The following is a 16,839-nucleotide window of genomic DNA, read 5'->3' on the forward strand; positions in this document are numbered from 1 at the left end:
CCGCGGGGGCGGAGTTATCCCCGCCTTCATTCTTTGGATCTGACGTCATTTGTCGCTTGTGTTTTTTTTTTTATGAATGAAAGAATCCAGCCTTCAGAGAAAAGCGGAGTAAATTCCGGGAAAAGGAACGTTGAACGTTTCGTCGCCCGAGTGTTTTCGACACCCGCAGGTACAATATATTTATTATTCTCGACAAGTGGATATTAATTTTATTTTATTTATTTTTATTTTTTTGAGTTGGTGGCGAGTGAAGAGCCGTTTGTCGACGAGCTGAGGACTTATCTCGCCAGAAATGGTTGATGCTAAAGGAGCTAGCTTTAGCATGTTTTAGGTGTTTAGGTGAAAATTTGCCTCTTCTTGTTCGACCCAAAACCAGATACATCCTGGACTATTTATATAATTAACAAATAATAATATAAGGGAAGGTAGTGTTGTGTAAGTGTAGTTTTAAAGCGACTAAAATAGATTACAGCGGCGCCTTTTGGCTACCTCAAGGTGGCTAAAGGCTGATTCAGCTTTTGTTAAGAGGAAAAAAAACAAAAAAAACAACAACAATTTTGGTCATTTACCACCTTTAACCGAGTAAATATTTATCACATTCTGACCCTTTCAAACCGTGTGGGCCTGTTTAGTGAATCCGTGCTGAATCACTTGTTGCTTTTCCTCTAAAGATTATTAGTAATAAAAATAATATGATGATGTCGGGTTATAAAACCGTGCGTGCTGGATTAGACTCGTGCACAAACATACGGATCAGACCTGGTCGGTCCCGATTCTGGTCTTTCTGTATATTTTTGGGAGTCCAAATGCTTTATTGCTGAATCACCGTGACTCGTCGCTTTAGGTTGGTCAACCAGGGTTGCTGCAATTTCCTCCGCCCACGCGCACCCTTAAATGCAGTTACCATGTTGATTCATCATATTTTAAAATTAGAGTTTTAACAACATATGTCATAATTCATCTATTAGTGTGGGTTTTTTTTAAGTGCACAATAGTACATAGAAAGTACAAATCATGAATCCATAGAAATATTTTAAAAAAATTGGACATATAAAAAGTGATCATTAATATAATGATCAGAAATATAAAAAACTATCCTAATTAATTATTAAATTAAAGATCTGGTGAGAGGATCACGTGACTTGGTCAATTACTCCATATATGTAATGGCCTGTTTGAAAAACTACATTTTCTCATAAAACGTTCAGTAGTACATAAAAAAGTATGCATCAACAGAAACATAAAAATTGTCAAGAAATATAAAAACTGTCCTAAATGAATTTTAAACAAAACCTCTGGTGAGAATCCTCCCTTGGTAAATTACTCCATGACTTGTTTGAAAAAACAAATAGAAGGGTTTCAACAGTACAATGAAAAGCACACATCATGCATAAATAAAAATATACGTACAAAATTTCAAGAAATATAAAAATGATTAGAAATATAAAAATTGTCATAACTAGCTTTAAATAAATCCACATTATACGGTTACAAATCTATTGTGACACATAATTATAATGATGTTAGTCAAAATCATTTAGGTGTACTCATAGTGTTACAACTAGCATTTAAAGGGGTCATGAGGTGTAAAGTCGATAAGTAGCTTCATGTTAAAGGATAAAGGCAAAGATCAAGGTTTTTACAATCTTGGTTGCATTAGAATATTGTTAGCAGTCAGGTCTCACTACTCACCTTTGACTTTTGCTTTGTGTCAGAACAGTTTTTTGTTTCCCCACAAACTTTAAAAAAAAAAAAACTGGTGTCAGGGACACATGCACATCTAAATTAACTCAAACTGCATTTTAACAAACTTTAAAATTACATACTGTGGTTATTAACACGTTGTATTTGCTAATTACTTGCAACATATACTGGTAGCGAGATTCAATTTCTCTAGAGATTATTTATCTATTACATCCACCAACCGAGTTTGTGGAAAAAGTATCTTCTGCTGTGTCTAGTTTACCAGAGAAGTTCACAAAGTATTGTATATTGCCTGATTGCACCTTTTTTCTGTATTATCAGCTGTTTAATTTGGGATTTTTGTGAAATTATTGTAGAGTTCTTTTTATTATTGGCATTTATTCTTTTATTAATAGTTTATTTTTATTCCTGGGAAAGTCTATATATAAACAAGAGTCAGACAGAAGTCAGACTACCAGAGCAAGAATTTTAGCTGAGGAAGCTTCTGCGATTTGAAGCGAAATGTCCTTGCGTCAAGCAACCCAGTCTAGTCGAAGATTTAAGCTTCTCTATTCTTATATAAACAGTTATTTTAATTTTTTTTTTTTTATTAATAATAGGGAATTATGATTTTTCAATATATAAGTCGCGCAGGAGTATAAGTTACAGGACCTCCCAAACTATTAAAAAAACTGACATACTGGAAAATACAGTGTTTTAATGGTGCAGTGTAGTTTTGTAACTACATGTTCAGTTGTCATGTTCACACATTCATTCCTAAATTAATAAAAAAAAGAAAAGAAAAAGTGGATTTAGCATTTAAACAGTCTGAGTCTCATATTTATTTATACAAAAAAGTGAAGAGTTCACCGCGCTTCTATATAGCACAAACGAATCTAGTGCGACCTGATAGGACTAATTTGTGAAAGAGAAAAATAACTGGTGCAGCACAGTGATAAGTGCCGGAAAGTTTAATAAGGTGCTGAAAACAAAAATATACAGCGACTCTGCGGAAGATGTGACTGTCACGTCGAAACCTTAGTCCCGCTGTATATTTTTGTTTTCAGCACCTTATTAAACTTTTCCGGCACTTATCTCTGTGTTGCACCATTTATTTTTCTCTCTCATATTTTTTTTGTTTGTGCATGTAGAAACACTCCTCTGGTGTAAATAAAATCTAGACTTGAAACAGCTTGTTTTGTGCTGCAGTGACATATGTCACAGAAGTCCATATATGGTGTCCTGCTTGCTTAGGGAGACACGCCCAATGTGCCAGTTGTCTCCTTGTGACACGCCCACACAGAAAGTCGGGACAGAGGTGCCCCTCTCAGAAGGGCGGAGGAGAAGATCTCAAAGACTATAAATACATCTTGGACCTCATTGAGGGCTGCCATGAAAAAGTTAATAGCCCATCTGGGTCAGTTTGTGTCCAACTCAAACGGTGGTGCATGGACTTGGTTCCCCATGGGATCTACCACAAGTTCAACGCCAACCTCAAGCTAACCACAGGGCTGTATTTTACCACTCAAAAACCCAGCAACATGCAACCCAGAACGCGACCGTTTACAGCAATTTCCTCAATTCTGGGAAAAGGGAACAAAATGAAAGTCACTGTGAGAATAAAAGCAGATGCAGCTGCTCTCCAAAGGCTGTGTGCACTTTAGTTTAAATTGATACTTTTTAACTTGAAGTATTTTCTAAAATGACACATTAAAGGCTGTGACAGTGATGTGACAACTGTGATGTAACAAAATATTGCAAAACACTCATGAACTGAGTCCACTGTTTAAAAGTAGGCGGAGCTTATCAGGTAGTGACTCAAAGCTGGAACAGGGGTGGTGGCCAAGTGGTTACTCTGCTTGGTTTTAGTGCAGAAGGTTCCTTGTTCAAACTCCACCCCTACCACATTTCTCCATGTAATGTGGCGTTAGCGTCAGGAAGAGCATCCGGCGTAAAACTTGTGCCAATTCAACATTCAGATCCGCTTTGAATCTGCTGTGGTGACCCCGAGTGAAAACAAGGGAGCAGCCGAAGGGACTTACTAAATCATCACGCAATGTTGCAAAAGATGTTGGTTTTTCACAGTCAGCTGTGTCTAAACTCTGGACCAAATACAACAACATGGGAAGGTTGTTAAAGGCAAACATACTGGTAGACCAAGGAAGACATCAAAGCATCAAGACAGAAAACTTAAAGCAATATGTCTCAAAAATCGAAAATGCACAACAAAACAAATGAGGAACGAATGGGAGGAAACTGGAGTCAACGTCTGTGACCGAACTGTAAGAAACCGCCTAAAGGAAATGGGATTTACATACAGAAAAGCTAAACGAAAGCCATCGTTAACACCTAAACAGAAAAAAACAAGGTTACAATGGGCTAAGGAAAAGCAATCGTGGACTGTGGATGACTGGATGAAAGTCATATTCAGTGATGAATCTCGAATCTGCATTGGGCAAGGTGATGATGCTGGAACTTGTTTGGTGCCGTTCTAATGAGATTTATAAAGATGACTGCCTAACCGTCACTGACTGCCACAATTTTTTTTTTCCTGATTTCTTATAGTGTTTCTTAAAGCCAGAAAGTTGCCATTTGAAATTACTTTAGTTTTGTCATGTCTGTGATCTGCTTTTTTTCTACAAAATTAAACAACTGAATGAACATCCTCCGAGGCCAGCGATTCCATAATTTTTGCCAGGGGTTGTAGTAGTCTGATGACTTTTTCACCTTTTTTCAGCATCATTATATGCAAATATTGCCGTTTTGTGCTTGTCCCACACCCAGACTTTTGATCTTCAATGATAAAAATGAATGGTAAAGAAATGTTTTTTCTAATGTTTTAAAATATCTCTGAATAACATATCAGTAAAATAATCAAAACATAATTGGGGTATTCAATGTCATACAACTGTTGTGATTTTTTTTAACAAAATGTAGTTGTCCCACACTATTGCCGTAATTTCCACCACAACACTGTAATGTCCCTTTAAATAGTTTGTATGAAAGATTGTTTGGGTAGTTTCTATGGAGATAAACAGTGACATCAGAGCACATGTATATAGCGCCAAATTACAACAAACAGTTGCTCCAAGGCGCTTTATATTGTAAGGCAATGGTGTGGTGGAAATTACATTTACAAGGCCAATAGTGCCTGTAGTTAAAGAATCACCCCTATACATATATATATATATATATATACACATATACTCTTTTTTTTAACCAGCCCAGAGTAAAACATTGATTTCAATTAGGTTTTCTTGGTAATAATGTGGTTTTAACAGGATCTAAAATGTTCTACACTGGAAAATTGTATAACTAAAGGTGATTTTAATTCACTAGTGTTAAACTGGATTTAAACAGCTTAAATTTTGCAGTAACCTGATAACGTTTCCTTCGGCTCAGAGAAACTGAGTCTGACATTTTGGAGACGTCAGCCATTAGTTGCAGTTTTTAGTAGCAAAGATATTGTGAATGACACGAAAATGTACACTGGTGATCCGTGTCCTGTCAGGTTGACACTTTCTCCAAAAGGATAATTGTGGCCATATTTTTCTGCACGGTGACCATCTGAAGTAAACAAACAAATCAGTAAGGCTGACCTGGGTTCAATTCAGTATGACCCACTTAGAGGTTGGACTTCAGTCCCTCACAGCGATTTATGAGCCGCCGTTGAGTTCAAGGTATCCTCATGCATTCCATTTGAGCTGCAGATGAAGCCATTGAATGAAGAGTTATTGTTCTAAACAAGGCTTTTAACGTTCCTGATCTTCAGCACTGTCATCAGCAGCTTTTTGTGTTTACCTTCAAACCTGCTGTTGATTTAGACAAATTAAAAATAAGATGGAAAATATCCACCGACAGTTTTCCCGATCTCATTGTTCTCATGAAGGAAACTGATTTGAATGTAAAGTTTTGCTGAAGAACAAGACACTTTCATAATCCAGCCTCCACACCGATTCGTCCATCTATACCTGCTTCTTGCAGTTAATGGTCACGGCGGGACTTGGAGCTGATCTCAGCAATCACTGGGAAAGAAGCAGGATTCACTCTGGACAGACCAGCAGTCTGCCCCAGTGCTGACACATATAGACAGACAAGCATATTCACAACTACAGTCAATTTAGAATTACCAGATAACCAAATCTGCATTGAGTTGTACTAATATGGGCAAACAATGCAGATTATTTTTTACAATGATGTCCAGGTCGTCATTGTAAATGAGAAAGTGTTCTCAATTGACTTACCTGGTAAAACATGGAATAAATAAAATAAATAAATAAAATACTATAACTCTGGTCAAAGCAGAGGGTCACCCCTTTGAGTCTGGTCTGCTTGAGGTTTCTTCCTCAGAGGGAGTTTTTCCTTACCGCTGTCACCTGTGTGCTTGCTCTGGGGGTTGTTAAGGTTAGAGCTTACTTGTGTGACACGCCTTGAGGCAACTTTGTTGTGATTTGGCACTATATAAATTAAACTGAATGACTATACTATCACTCTAATTTGGACTGGAGTATGAGTTGCAGCTCTCAAAAATGCATCATGAAGCGGGAAGTAAGAGTTAAGTCATTTAAGCTATTGTATTTTCCAGAATGTGTCTCACCTGTTAAATTAAATGCCTCTTGAAGCAGAAACATCCATATGTAAGCCACACTGGAGTATAAGTTGCACCTTTTTTCTGTATTATTGGCTCTTTAATTTGGTATTTTTATGCATTGTTGTAGTGTACCAGTACTTTTCATTATTGGAATTTATACTTTTATTGTTAGTGTTTACTTTTAGTGCTTTGATTCCTGGTAAAGGGTTAGGGTTAATAGGGTTTCCCCTATAAATAGTTATCAATAACTGTGATTTTTCACTATATACATTGCAGGACCTCCCAAACTACTTTAAAAAAAAAATGTGATTTATACTTCAGAAAATACAGTGATTTGAGGAAGAAACCCCAAGCAGACCAGACTCAGGTGGGGTGACCAACTGCTTTGGTCATACTAACAAAAAACAAAGATCAAACAAATTATAACAAAGAATTTTCAAACATGCGAAACAGGAACAGAAAGATTGTTGTCATCTATCTAATCTTCCTCAGACAGGCTGCACCATCAGAGAGGGGATTGCTAAAAATGATGCTTCTAGCCACCGTGACCATCCGTGAAAGTGTCTGACGATCATACCACAAACTGAGAAAGAGAGCAGAATCAGTCAGCGGGAACTAAAAACTTTCACAACACTATTTTTGAGCGGTAAAATACCAGAATCACAGACTGCATGCTAATGTGGTCGGCGGCAGCTAGAGTTCTGCTTCACCAAGAGTCCCAGAATTTAGATATGATGAGACCAAGACCTGCTCCATTGTTAGCAACAACATTAGGATAGAGGTGTTTCTCCAGAATGATGCAGCAGGAAAACTACAGCATCAGTTACTTTTTAATGAAAGGAACATCTTAAATGACAATTCAAAAAGCCGGAAACTGCTTCACCTTCAGCGGTTCCTAATTCATAAATATAATAAATTGTTCGTTAGCCAGAAGTGTTTGCTTGGAGACTTTCTGAAAGCTGTGAACCGTTGACTTTGTACTAATAAGAGGAACTGTTAGGACACCTTCTTTGGGCAACCGGAGGTTGAACACGATAACTTCCTCCTCACCGCTCCAGCCGACTAGCAAAAATCTCTAACGTTTAAAGGACAGTGGAGTTTAACGACAGACCACATTTGGAGAAGCATCAATGATAGCCAGCTTCTCCTTTTCTGTATCATGACTGTTCATCTTGTGAGCAAATGGTAAATGTCAGCAGAGACAGGAAGTCGATCCGCACGCTGTCTCGGATCACATGTGCTAACATAACGTTTGTTGTGTTTCTGTTCTCTCAGACGCTCTGCCGGTTTTGGACGGAGGATATAAACTGAAGAGGCACGAGACATGACAACAGAAATAAACAGCAAAGCCTTGAAGGTAGGAAAACGGCTATTAGCATGACTCAGCATTAAGACTACAGCAACCAGAGTTCTTATTTTAGGATTCAATGTACAGTGGTGACTCGTGTTCTGAGTGTGGGTCCAAAACAGAACTTTGTATATTCTTCTGGTCTCAGTCATGTCATCACTGAGGAGTCAGGATATATTTATTTAGTTTTGGACTCATTCACTACTTTCGGTGCTAATCCAATAATATTTTGCTAAATAGACATGCTTCAACATTCAGCATTTTTACGTTTTTACTCCTCGTACACGGTGAGTAAAAAGAGGTGAACCAGAGTCACATCAGTACCAGTGGCATGACCACCACATTCATTTTTCAAATTTTACTAAATTTGAAATAAATTCTCACTTAATATGTAAAACAGTGGAATTTATCCAATTAATAATGACTATAAATTTGCTTGCTGTTACACGTCTCACAGAAATTGTACTATGTGGCTTACAGCTGGTCATCATGTTATACATTATTTGACCAGTAGATGTCACCGGTCTCTATGAAGCTGTTCAATGAAGCCTTTGGGCGAAAGGCTCATTAAAGAATCGAAGCGGTTTCTCATTATCATACCTTCATGTTCTTTGTTGCATATTGTTCATTAATATTCAATATTCACACAAAATTCCACGTTCCAAAGATTCTACGAGTGCACACTCCAACAGTGTTTTGTAAATATGCTACTGTACCGTTTTTTCTTTCGTCGGCTGGAGGAAGACTCTGGAAGAAACAGTCGCATTGTCCCAAAATGTAAACATTTTTCACACGCCTTACTCATTCTTGTACCACTCTATGCCCACAGGGGTGCAGACTGATCAGCATCTCCTAGTGTGAAACGCCCCGCATTGTATGAGAAGGTGGACCAAATCTTAAGAGGGTGCAGGTTTTCTTTCCAGTGGAGAAAACCTGCCCCCTCTTGGCCCTTTGTGGAATGTCTTTGGACACCACTGTCTTAACTGCCCAGTGAATTTGCAAATCAAGGCCTTTTCATGCTTCTCCTATTCTCTGACTCTGTGGCCATGCAATCACTTTGACAAAGTTGGAAACTTGTTGAAGTTCCATCATGGTGGGTTGGTGGATATAACACTTCACTGCCAGAACAGTAGGGGGCGTGACGTTTTTCATGAAGACATTTTTCATGAAAGTCGTCGATTGTGAAACGGGAAAAGTGAGATTCTGGAAATGATGTAGTTTGCAGACCAGTCGCAGCCCGTGCGGCCTCTGTCATCTTAAAGTGTTGTTACAATTTTTGGGAGGTGCACGTCAGGTTGCGGAGAGGGGATTCGCAAGAATGCAAAGGGCTCTGCGTGGCTACAGAGTAGCATAAATTGGGCTTCACTTTCTTTTCAACAGGTTTAGATTTAATTCCTGTGACAAGTCTGGAAGTTTAGATGTCTACAGTTCCAGAAGTCTTGCACTGCAGCAGAATTCCGATATGGCGTAGTTCCACTTCTGGATGCAACCATTCTTTAAATACTCTGCAGAACAGAACCTTTGCTGCTACACGTGGAAGAGAAGAGGAACCTGTGGCCAGTCACTCTGAAAGTTTTGGCATATTTTAAAGTATAATCGAACCTTTAGGGGGTGGTGGCCAAGTGGTTAATGCACTTGGTTTTAGTTCAGAAGGCTCTAGGTTCAAATCCCACCCCTGCCACATTTCTCCATGTAATGTGGACTTGCGTCAGGAAGGGCATCCGGCGTAAAACCTGTGCCAATTCAACATGCAGATCCACCTTGTATTTGCTGCGGCGACCCCGAGTGCAAACATGGGAGCAGCCGAAGGGACTTACTTACAACCCCTGGCAATAATTATGGAATCACCGGCCTCGGAGGATGTTCATTCAGTTGTTTAATTTTGTAGAAAAAAAGCAGATCACAGACATGACACAAAACTAAAGTCATTTCAAATGGCAACTTTCTGGCTTTAAGAAACACTATAAGAAATCAGGAAAAATAATTGTGGCAGTCAGTAACGGTTACTTTTTTAGACCAAGCGGAGGGAAAAAAATATGGACTCACTCAATTCTGAGGAATAAATTATGGAATCACCCTGTAAACTTCATCCCAAAACTAACACCTGCATCAAATCAGATCTCCTCGTTAGTCTGCATCTAAAAAGGAGTGATCACACCTTGGAGAGCTGTTGCGCCAAGTGGACTGACATGAATCATGGCTCCAACACGAGAGATGTCAATTGAAACAAAGGAGAGGATTATCAAACTCTTAAAAGAGGGTAAATCATCATGCAATGTTGCAAAAGATGTTGGTTGTTCAGTCAGCTGTGTCTAAACTCTGGACCAAATACAAACAACGTGGGAACATTGTTAAAGGCAAACATACTGGTAGACCAAGGAAGACAAAGCGTCAAGACAGAAAACTTAAAGCAATATGTCTCAAAAATCGAAAATGCACAACAAAACAATTGAGGAACAAATGGGAGGAAACTGGAGTCAACGTCTGTGACCGAACTGTAAGAAACCACCTAAAGGAAATGGGATTTACATACAGAAAAGCTAAATGAAAGCCATCATTAACACCTAAACAGAAAAAAACAAGGATACAATGGGCTAAGGAAAAGCAATCGTGGACTGTGGATGACTGGATGAAAGTCATATTCAGTGATGAATCTCGAATCTGCATTGGGCAAGGTGATGATGCTGGAACTTTTGTTTGGTGCTGTTCCAATGAGATTTATGAAGATGACTGCCTGAAGAGAACATGTAAATTTCCACAGTCATTGATGATATGGGCTGCATGTCAGGTAAAGGCACTGGGGAGATGGCTGTCATTACATCATCAATAAATGCACAAGTTTACGTTGATATTTTGGACACTTTTCTTATCCCATCAATTGAAAGGATGTTTGGGGATGATGAAATCATTTTTCAAGATGATAATACATCTTGCCATAGAGCAAAAACTGAAAACATTCCTTGCAAAAAGACACATAGGGTCAATGTCATGGCCTGCAAATAGTCCGGATCTTAATCCAATTGAAAATCTTTGGTGGAAGTTGAAGAAAATGGTCCATGACAAGGCTCCAACCTGCAAAGCTGATCTGGCAACAGCAATCAGAGAAAGTTGGAGCCAGATTGATGAAGAGTACTGTTTGTCACTCATTAAGTCCATGCCTCAGAGACTGCAAGCTGTTATAAAAGCCAGAGGTGGTGCAACAAAATACTAGTGATGTGTTGGAGTGTTCTTTTTGTTTTTCATGATTCCATAATTTTTTCCTCAGAATTAAGTGATTCCATATTTTTTCCCCTCTGCTTGGTCTAAAAAAGTAACAGTTACTGACTGCCACAATTTTTTTTTCCTGATTTCCTTATAGTGTTTCTTAAATCCAGAAAGTTGCCATTTGAAATGATTTAGTTTTGTGTCATGTCTGATCTGCTTTTTTCTACAAAATTAAACAACTGAATGAACATCCTCCGAGGCCGGTGATTCCATAATTTTTGCCAGGGGTGTAATCGAACCTTAAGTGAAGTACTTTTTTTTCTTTAAAACATTTCGAGTGTAACTGGTGCCTTATTAAAGAATGAGTCATTTTGATGTTTAAGGGAAAATGTTGAAAAGAACATTTAATATGACTATTTGTCATTTCCTTTCTCTTCTCCTCTGACTCATTTTGGTATTTTTTTTGGTCCAACTTCTTCTCCTCCCTTCCCGTTTCCTCCCTCTGTTCCTTCCTCTTCCCATCAGGTGAAGCAGGAATGTGGTGAGAATGTGCCCTTCCTGTCGGACAGCGAGCTCATGTCGCTCTCCGTGCGTGAGCTGAACCTCCACCTCCGCGGGCTTTCCCGGGAGGAGATCCAGAAGCTGAAACAGCGCCGCCGCACCTTGAAGAACCGAGGCTACGCCGCCAGCTGCCGGGTGAAGCGCGTCTCCCAGCGCGAGGCGCTCGAGCAGCAAAAGCAGGAGCTCCAGAGGGAGGTGGAGAGGCTCGGGGCGGAGAACGCCGGTATGAGGAAAGAGCTGGAGGGCCTCGGCGCCCGCCTGGCTGCCCTGCAGAGGTTCGCAAGAAGCCTCGAGGTTGGAGGGGGCAACCTGCTGGCCACCGCCCCACGCCTCAACACCGCCTCAGTTATTACCATCGTGAAGAGTCCACAGCAGCCGCAGACTCAGCGAGAACCGTCGTAGAAGGAGGTTCTGCAGCTGGACTGGGGAGGGACACGAGTTGCAGTGCAGACAGACATGTCACCACGGCAACAGGAAAGCGCTACACACTCCTCTGCATCACGCCTCGTTCACATTAACACACACCAGTCAGAGTGGCTCTACAGTGATGCCACCTGGTGGACAATAGTTGCATTCATTCTTCAGAACTGAAGACCAAAGGTTTGAATCTGATCCTGAAGAGACCCGTGTAAACCCCGGTATGAACCCAGTGCGCAAAAACAGGTTTGACGTGAAAAGGACTAGAGGGTAAAAAAAAAAAAAAGACAATCCAGAACAAAAACACAGCATCATGGAACAAAACTAGCACAAATAATCATCATGTAAAAAGGCCGTCTGACAACACAAATATTTGAATATTTTAATGATCAGTTTTGTTTAACGATTGGGGAGGAGGAAACTTGAAACTTGTTTTGGCAGATTGTTTTAACCAGCTATCTTTTTAACTGGCTTTAAAAGTAGAATTAAAACATCTTAAACTGCTTTTAATGGGATTAAATATGAGACAATCTGATTTTAAAGTGGTTTAGCTTCAGGATGAGCAGATTTACAGTGTTTTTAATGGATTTGTGGACTGGTTTTATTCCAATCTAAATCAACAGTAGACTGGTTTAAATGGTCTAAATATACCATTATTATTATTGGTCAAAATGGAATGGGACCTTTGTTAGCATCTGAAAAAATCCATAGTCAAGGTCCAATCCCTCAAGGGCTGGACATCAAAGACAATTAGTGTGTTTTTTTTTTTTTTTTTTTTTTTTAAGAAATTTGCTCACACACAAAGAGACAAAGAACCTGAACCTTCAAATCCAAAATGTTTTACATTATGAAAGTAAATTCAAGAAGAACAGATGTTTCCAGTAAAAGTTATGTCCTTTATTGTGCAGATTGTTTATGTACCTAAAATTTGTGAAAAGTTTGAGATTCCTGATGCACTCCAGCGCTGATCTACCATCTCAGCTGGAGACTTTAAAAGTGCCCCCCCCCCCCCCCCAAAAAAAAAATTAATGACGTCATAGTTAAAGATGAAAGCCGTTTTTACTCAGTGTATTTCAACTGTCGTTTGTAAACTGATTCAGAAATGCAGCAGGTTTAATGTGAACGAGGCGTGGATGAGCTGACGAGGAACCAGTTAGTGCACACAAACATGCACAAAACCCTCATTCATTCACTCACAAAGTCTCCACCGACTAACTGAAGTCAGACGAGGAAACCGCTTGAGCTCACGGCGCTACGCTAAGTGTCGGGATCGAGCGAATGGTCTCTGGATTATTAATGTGCTCGGCGTCTGAAGGTGTTCTGTGCGTCTCCGAGTTTTGATTTTTTTTTTTTTTATATTTAAAATGCGTTAAAGGCTGCGGCATACTTCACACACTGGCAGAATGTGGGAGGGAGAGGCGTGGCCAACTAACTGACATTCAAAGAAGCGCTCAAGCCTCTTGTACTAACTGCTCAGATGTGCGACAAATCGTGAACTCGATTACACAATTTGTCTTCGGAAACAATGAAAAGTGGATCACAATGAGGATAAATTTGACACACTTCACAAGTGTCCTCGTATAATCTGATTCTTTTCACAAGGACGGGATGCGTTTTTCCACCCCGAACTGTGTAAATGTGTGAAAAGGGGAAACTTATTTTTTTTTATGATTTGATGTGCAGGGGTCATGTGACCCCTGCCCGAAGGGCGTCGCAGCCTTTAGATAAAGTGTAGTGTTTTGCCACCTGCGATCAGTTATCTCCTTGAATATCGACCCATTCAGAGTCACATGACATCAACAGTGCAGAAGCTCTGCAGCAGTTTGTGACATTTTGACTCGCGAGAAAGTATCGGTCAGATTTCTCACTGAACGTGGTGCCTTCAATATATCATGTTACAAAAATGCAAACTCGTCTTTCCAAATAATCCACCTCTGCTCCTTTCAGTATCATCGCTCTGTAACGAGTCTGCAGCAGCTTTCTTTTTTTTTTTTTTTTTTTTTTTTTATATATATATATATATCTGATCGACTCCCAACATCCATGTTGGTCAGTTTACAAAAAAGAAGGAATGTCGAAGCAGAGTTGCATCTGCTAAGAATGACACTGGATGCTAACTCTCTGTGGGCGTTCCTTTTGTTTTATTTGTAACGTTTTTATGTGCTGTTGAGACAAAATAGACATTTATCAGAGATATATATTCTATATTTTATTTGTATTTAAAAGTAGATATTATGAAGACAAGCTAACGAGTGCTGTGACGTTATACGTGTTCAGACGTACTTATGACTAGTTTGTGGGGAAATTCTCCCGTCTAATTATTGTGTGCTGATGACGATGATTAGCTTAAATATGTGGAAGATTAATTGTGTAGAAATGCGCTCAAAGGTCACGTGGTGATTTTTATGTGTTGTCATGTTTGTATTAGGAGTGTAACAATACGCCCAACGCAAAATGATATGCCCGGCGATCTTAAATATATGTATCGTGATATGCCACACATTACGATAAGTATCACGATATGCCACCACACTTTGATGTCACGATATCTATCATGATGCACCCATCGCGACAGGGCACACATTGTGATACAATGTCACGATACACCCATCATGATATGGCGCCATGCTTCAATATCACAAAATGTACTTGTTCACACCCATCGCAATATGGCACACGTTACAATATGGTATCAATATGCCATCGCACTTCAATATCATGACATACCCATTGCGATACGGCACACATTACAATATGGTATAATATGCCATCGCACTTCAATATCATGATACACCCAACACGATGATGCATATATAGCAGTACGGTATCACGATATGTATCATGACACACCCATCGTGATATGGCACACATTACGATACGGTATCATGATCTGCATCTTGATACACCCATTACCATAGGGCACACATTATGATACAATATCAAGATATGCCATTAGATATCACGATACATCGTGATACACACGTTGTTATACAGCACACATTACGATATCACGTATGCCATCATACGTTGATATCACGATACATCGTGATAGAATATTCCGATATGCCATCACACTTCATTATCACGATACATTGTGATAACGAATATGAGACACATTAAGATAAGGTGTCATCATATGCATCACAATACACCCATTATGGTGCAGCACATATTACAATACAGTATCACGGTGCACATTTTGATACACCCATCACAATATGCCACACATTACGATACGTATTCACAATACGCCTACTGACACCAATTATGCAATTATTAAACAGAACAAATAATTCTGTATAGCTTGTAGTCCCAAATGTTACTGGTTTTTTGTTTGCACATTTTTATAAATCACATCCTTTTTTTATCATATGTTCTTCCATTATAACAATATCATGATACAGATCTCAGAACTTAATACGATTCAATACAGGCTCAAGGATGCGATTATCATTATGTAGGACGTATTGTTACACTCTTATCTTGTAATAATTCCTGGATTCTTGGAGGGACATTATTTTTGACGATATGTTGTGTTGCTGCATGTTGAAGGAAAACTGTAAAATTGTCTGACAGGGAGAGGAGGAGTCTGAGGAAACGTGTAACGGTGGAAACAGGAAGTTGGCAAGTGGACAGAGAAAGAAGGTAGAAATGTGTCGTTTGATTCATCACTTGAAAACAGTCATAGGCCAAGAAGTTCTAACTCAGCTCCAACAGGCTTAGAATTAAACAGTGTGAGCAATATTGTTGTACATAAAGAGACAGATTGTGTTTATTTATCGACGGGAATATCAGCCTGGCAAACATGTATTCTCTATAGTTTGTCACATCTGTCAAATAGTGCTGGATGTTTTGTAACCTGCAAAACAAAGATGGTCTTTGTATTTATTACCTGTATTTTTTCTATTGTGAAAATTAAGTATATTGTCTATTTTATATATTAATTATAATAAATGTTGTACATATTGTACATAAAATGGTGTGTGGTACACAAGATTATTGGACATTTTGAACTGACTTGACAGTGATGAATTAAGTTAACGCTCTCGCAGATTTAAATCGGACCAGAAATTAAGCAATTTATACAGGGAAAAAAGCATTTTTAATTAAGTCACCTGAAAGGGGGGGAGGGGAAGAGATAAACTTAATATTTAATTTGTTCACATTTATCCATCTGTTCCGAAATTGTAGCTTCATGACCGTCTGTGTAATAAGAGTTTTAAATTAAACATTTATGAAGGCAAAGTGCAACATTTTCCTGGTGCTCAACTTTTATGTATGCAAGACTATAGTTCACAAATAATGACAAATATTCTTTCTGTTGGAAGCATTTAAATATTTACAGTGAGAGACTTCAGTACAACTAAAAACTTACATTTTCTGATGAAACCACAGAATAAAAAAAAAGACTGGTGCCCCCTGGTGTTCAGCCAGCGGTAGCACAGACTAGTTACTGAAAAGAAGTTGTGTGTGTGTGACTCACTGAAGTGACTCTGCATCCTCAGCCATGAGTCAGATTATAAACAGCTGTTACTGCGAAAAATAAAGTTAAAAAGGACTGACGGGAAAAACAGCAAAGCATCCAAAAACCATGACGGGTCAACACCAGCATATTTATAAACTCAGAATATGGATTTCCACTTTCTCACAGCTGCTATCATAGTAAGCATGACAAGAACAACAAAAAAAAAATAATAAATAATACCTCTCTTCACCTCTCTCTTGGTGAAGACAGAGCTGAGTAGGGGGGGGCAAAGCTCTCGATTTACCGATCGATCTACGTTCCGATCCCACCTATGGTCATGAGATTTGGCTCATGACCGAAAGAACAGATCGCGGGTACAAGCGGCCCGAGATGAGTTTCCTCCGCAGGTGGCTGGCGCTCCCTTAGATATAGGGGGAGGAGCTCGGTCACATCGGGAGAGCTCGGAGTCGAGCCACTGCTCCTCCATGTCGAAAGGAGTCAGTTGAGGTGGCTCGGGCATCTTTTCTTCAGGATGCCCCCCTGGACGCCCTCGCTGGAGAGGTGTTCCGG

The 16,839-nt window shown here is 39.3% G+C and overlaps 1 protein-coding gene across 1 annotated transcript; it reads left to right on the top strand.

The window, feature by feature from the left end:
* The first annotated feature begins 32 nt into the window (after positions 1-32).
* Positions 33-15,784, top strand: maff (v-maf avian musculoaponeurotic fibrosarcoma oncogene homolog F). The gene is made up of 3 exons (XM_034193591.1): positions 33-169; positions 7,550-7,631; positions 11,352-15,784. The coding sequence occupies exons 2-3, from the start codon at positions 7,599-7,601 to the stop codon at positions 11,787-11,789; spliced, it is 471 nt and encodes a 156-aa protein (XP_034049482.1). The 5' UTR covers positions 33-169; positions 7,550-7,598; the 3' UTR covers positions 11,790-15,784.
* The last annotated feature ends 1,055 nt before the right edge of the window (positions 15,785-16,839 follow it).

Source organism: Thalassophryne amazonica, chromosome 18 (assembly GCF_902500255.1).
Source record: "Thalassophryne amazonica chromosome 18, fThaAma1.1, whole genome shotgun sequence".
NCBI classification, from domain to species: domain Eukaryota; kingdom Metazoa; phylum Chordata; class Actinopteri; order Batrachoidiformes; family Batrachoididae; genus Thalassophryne; species Thalassophryne amazonica.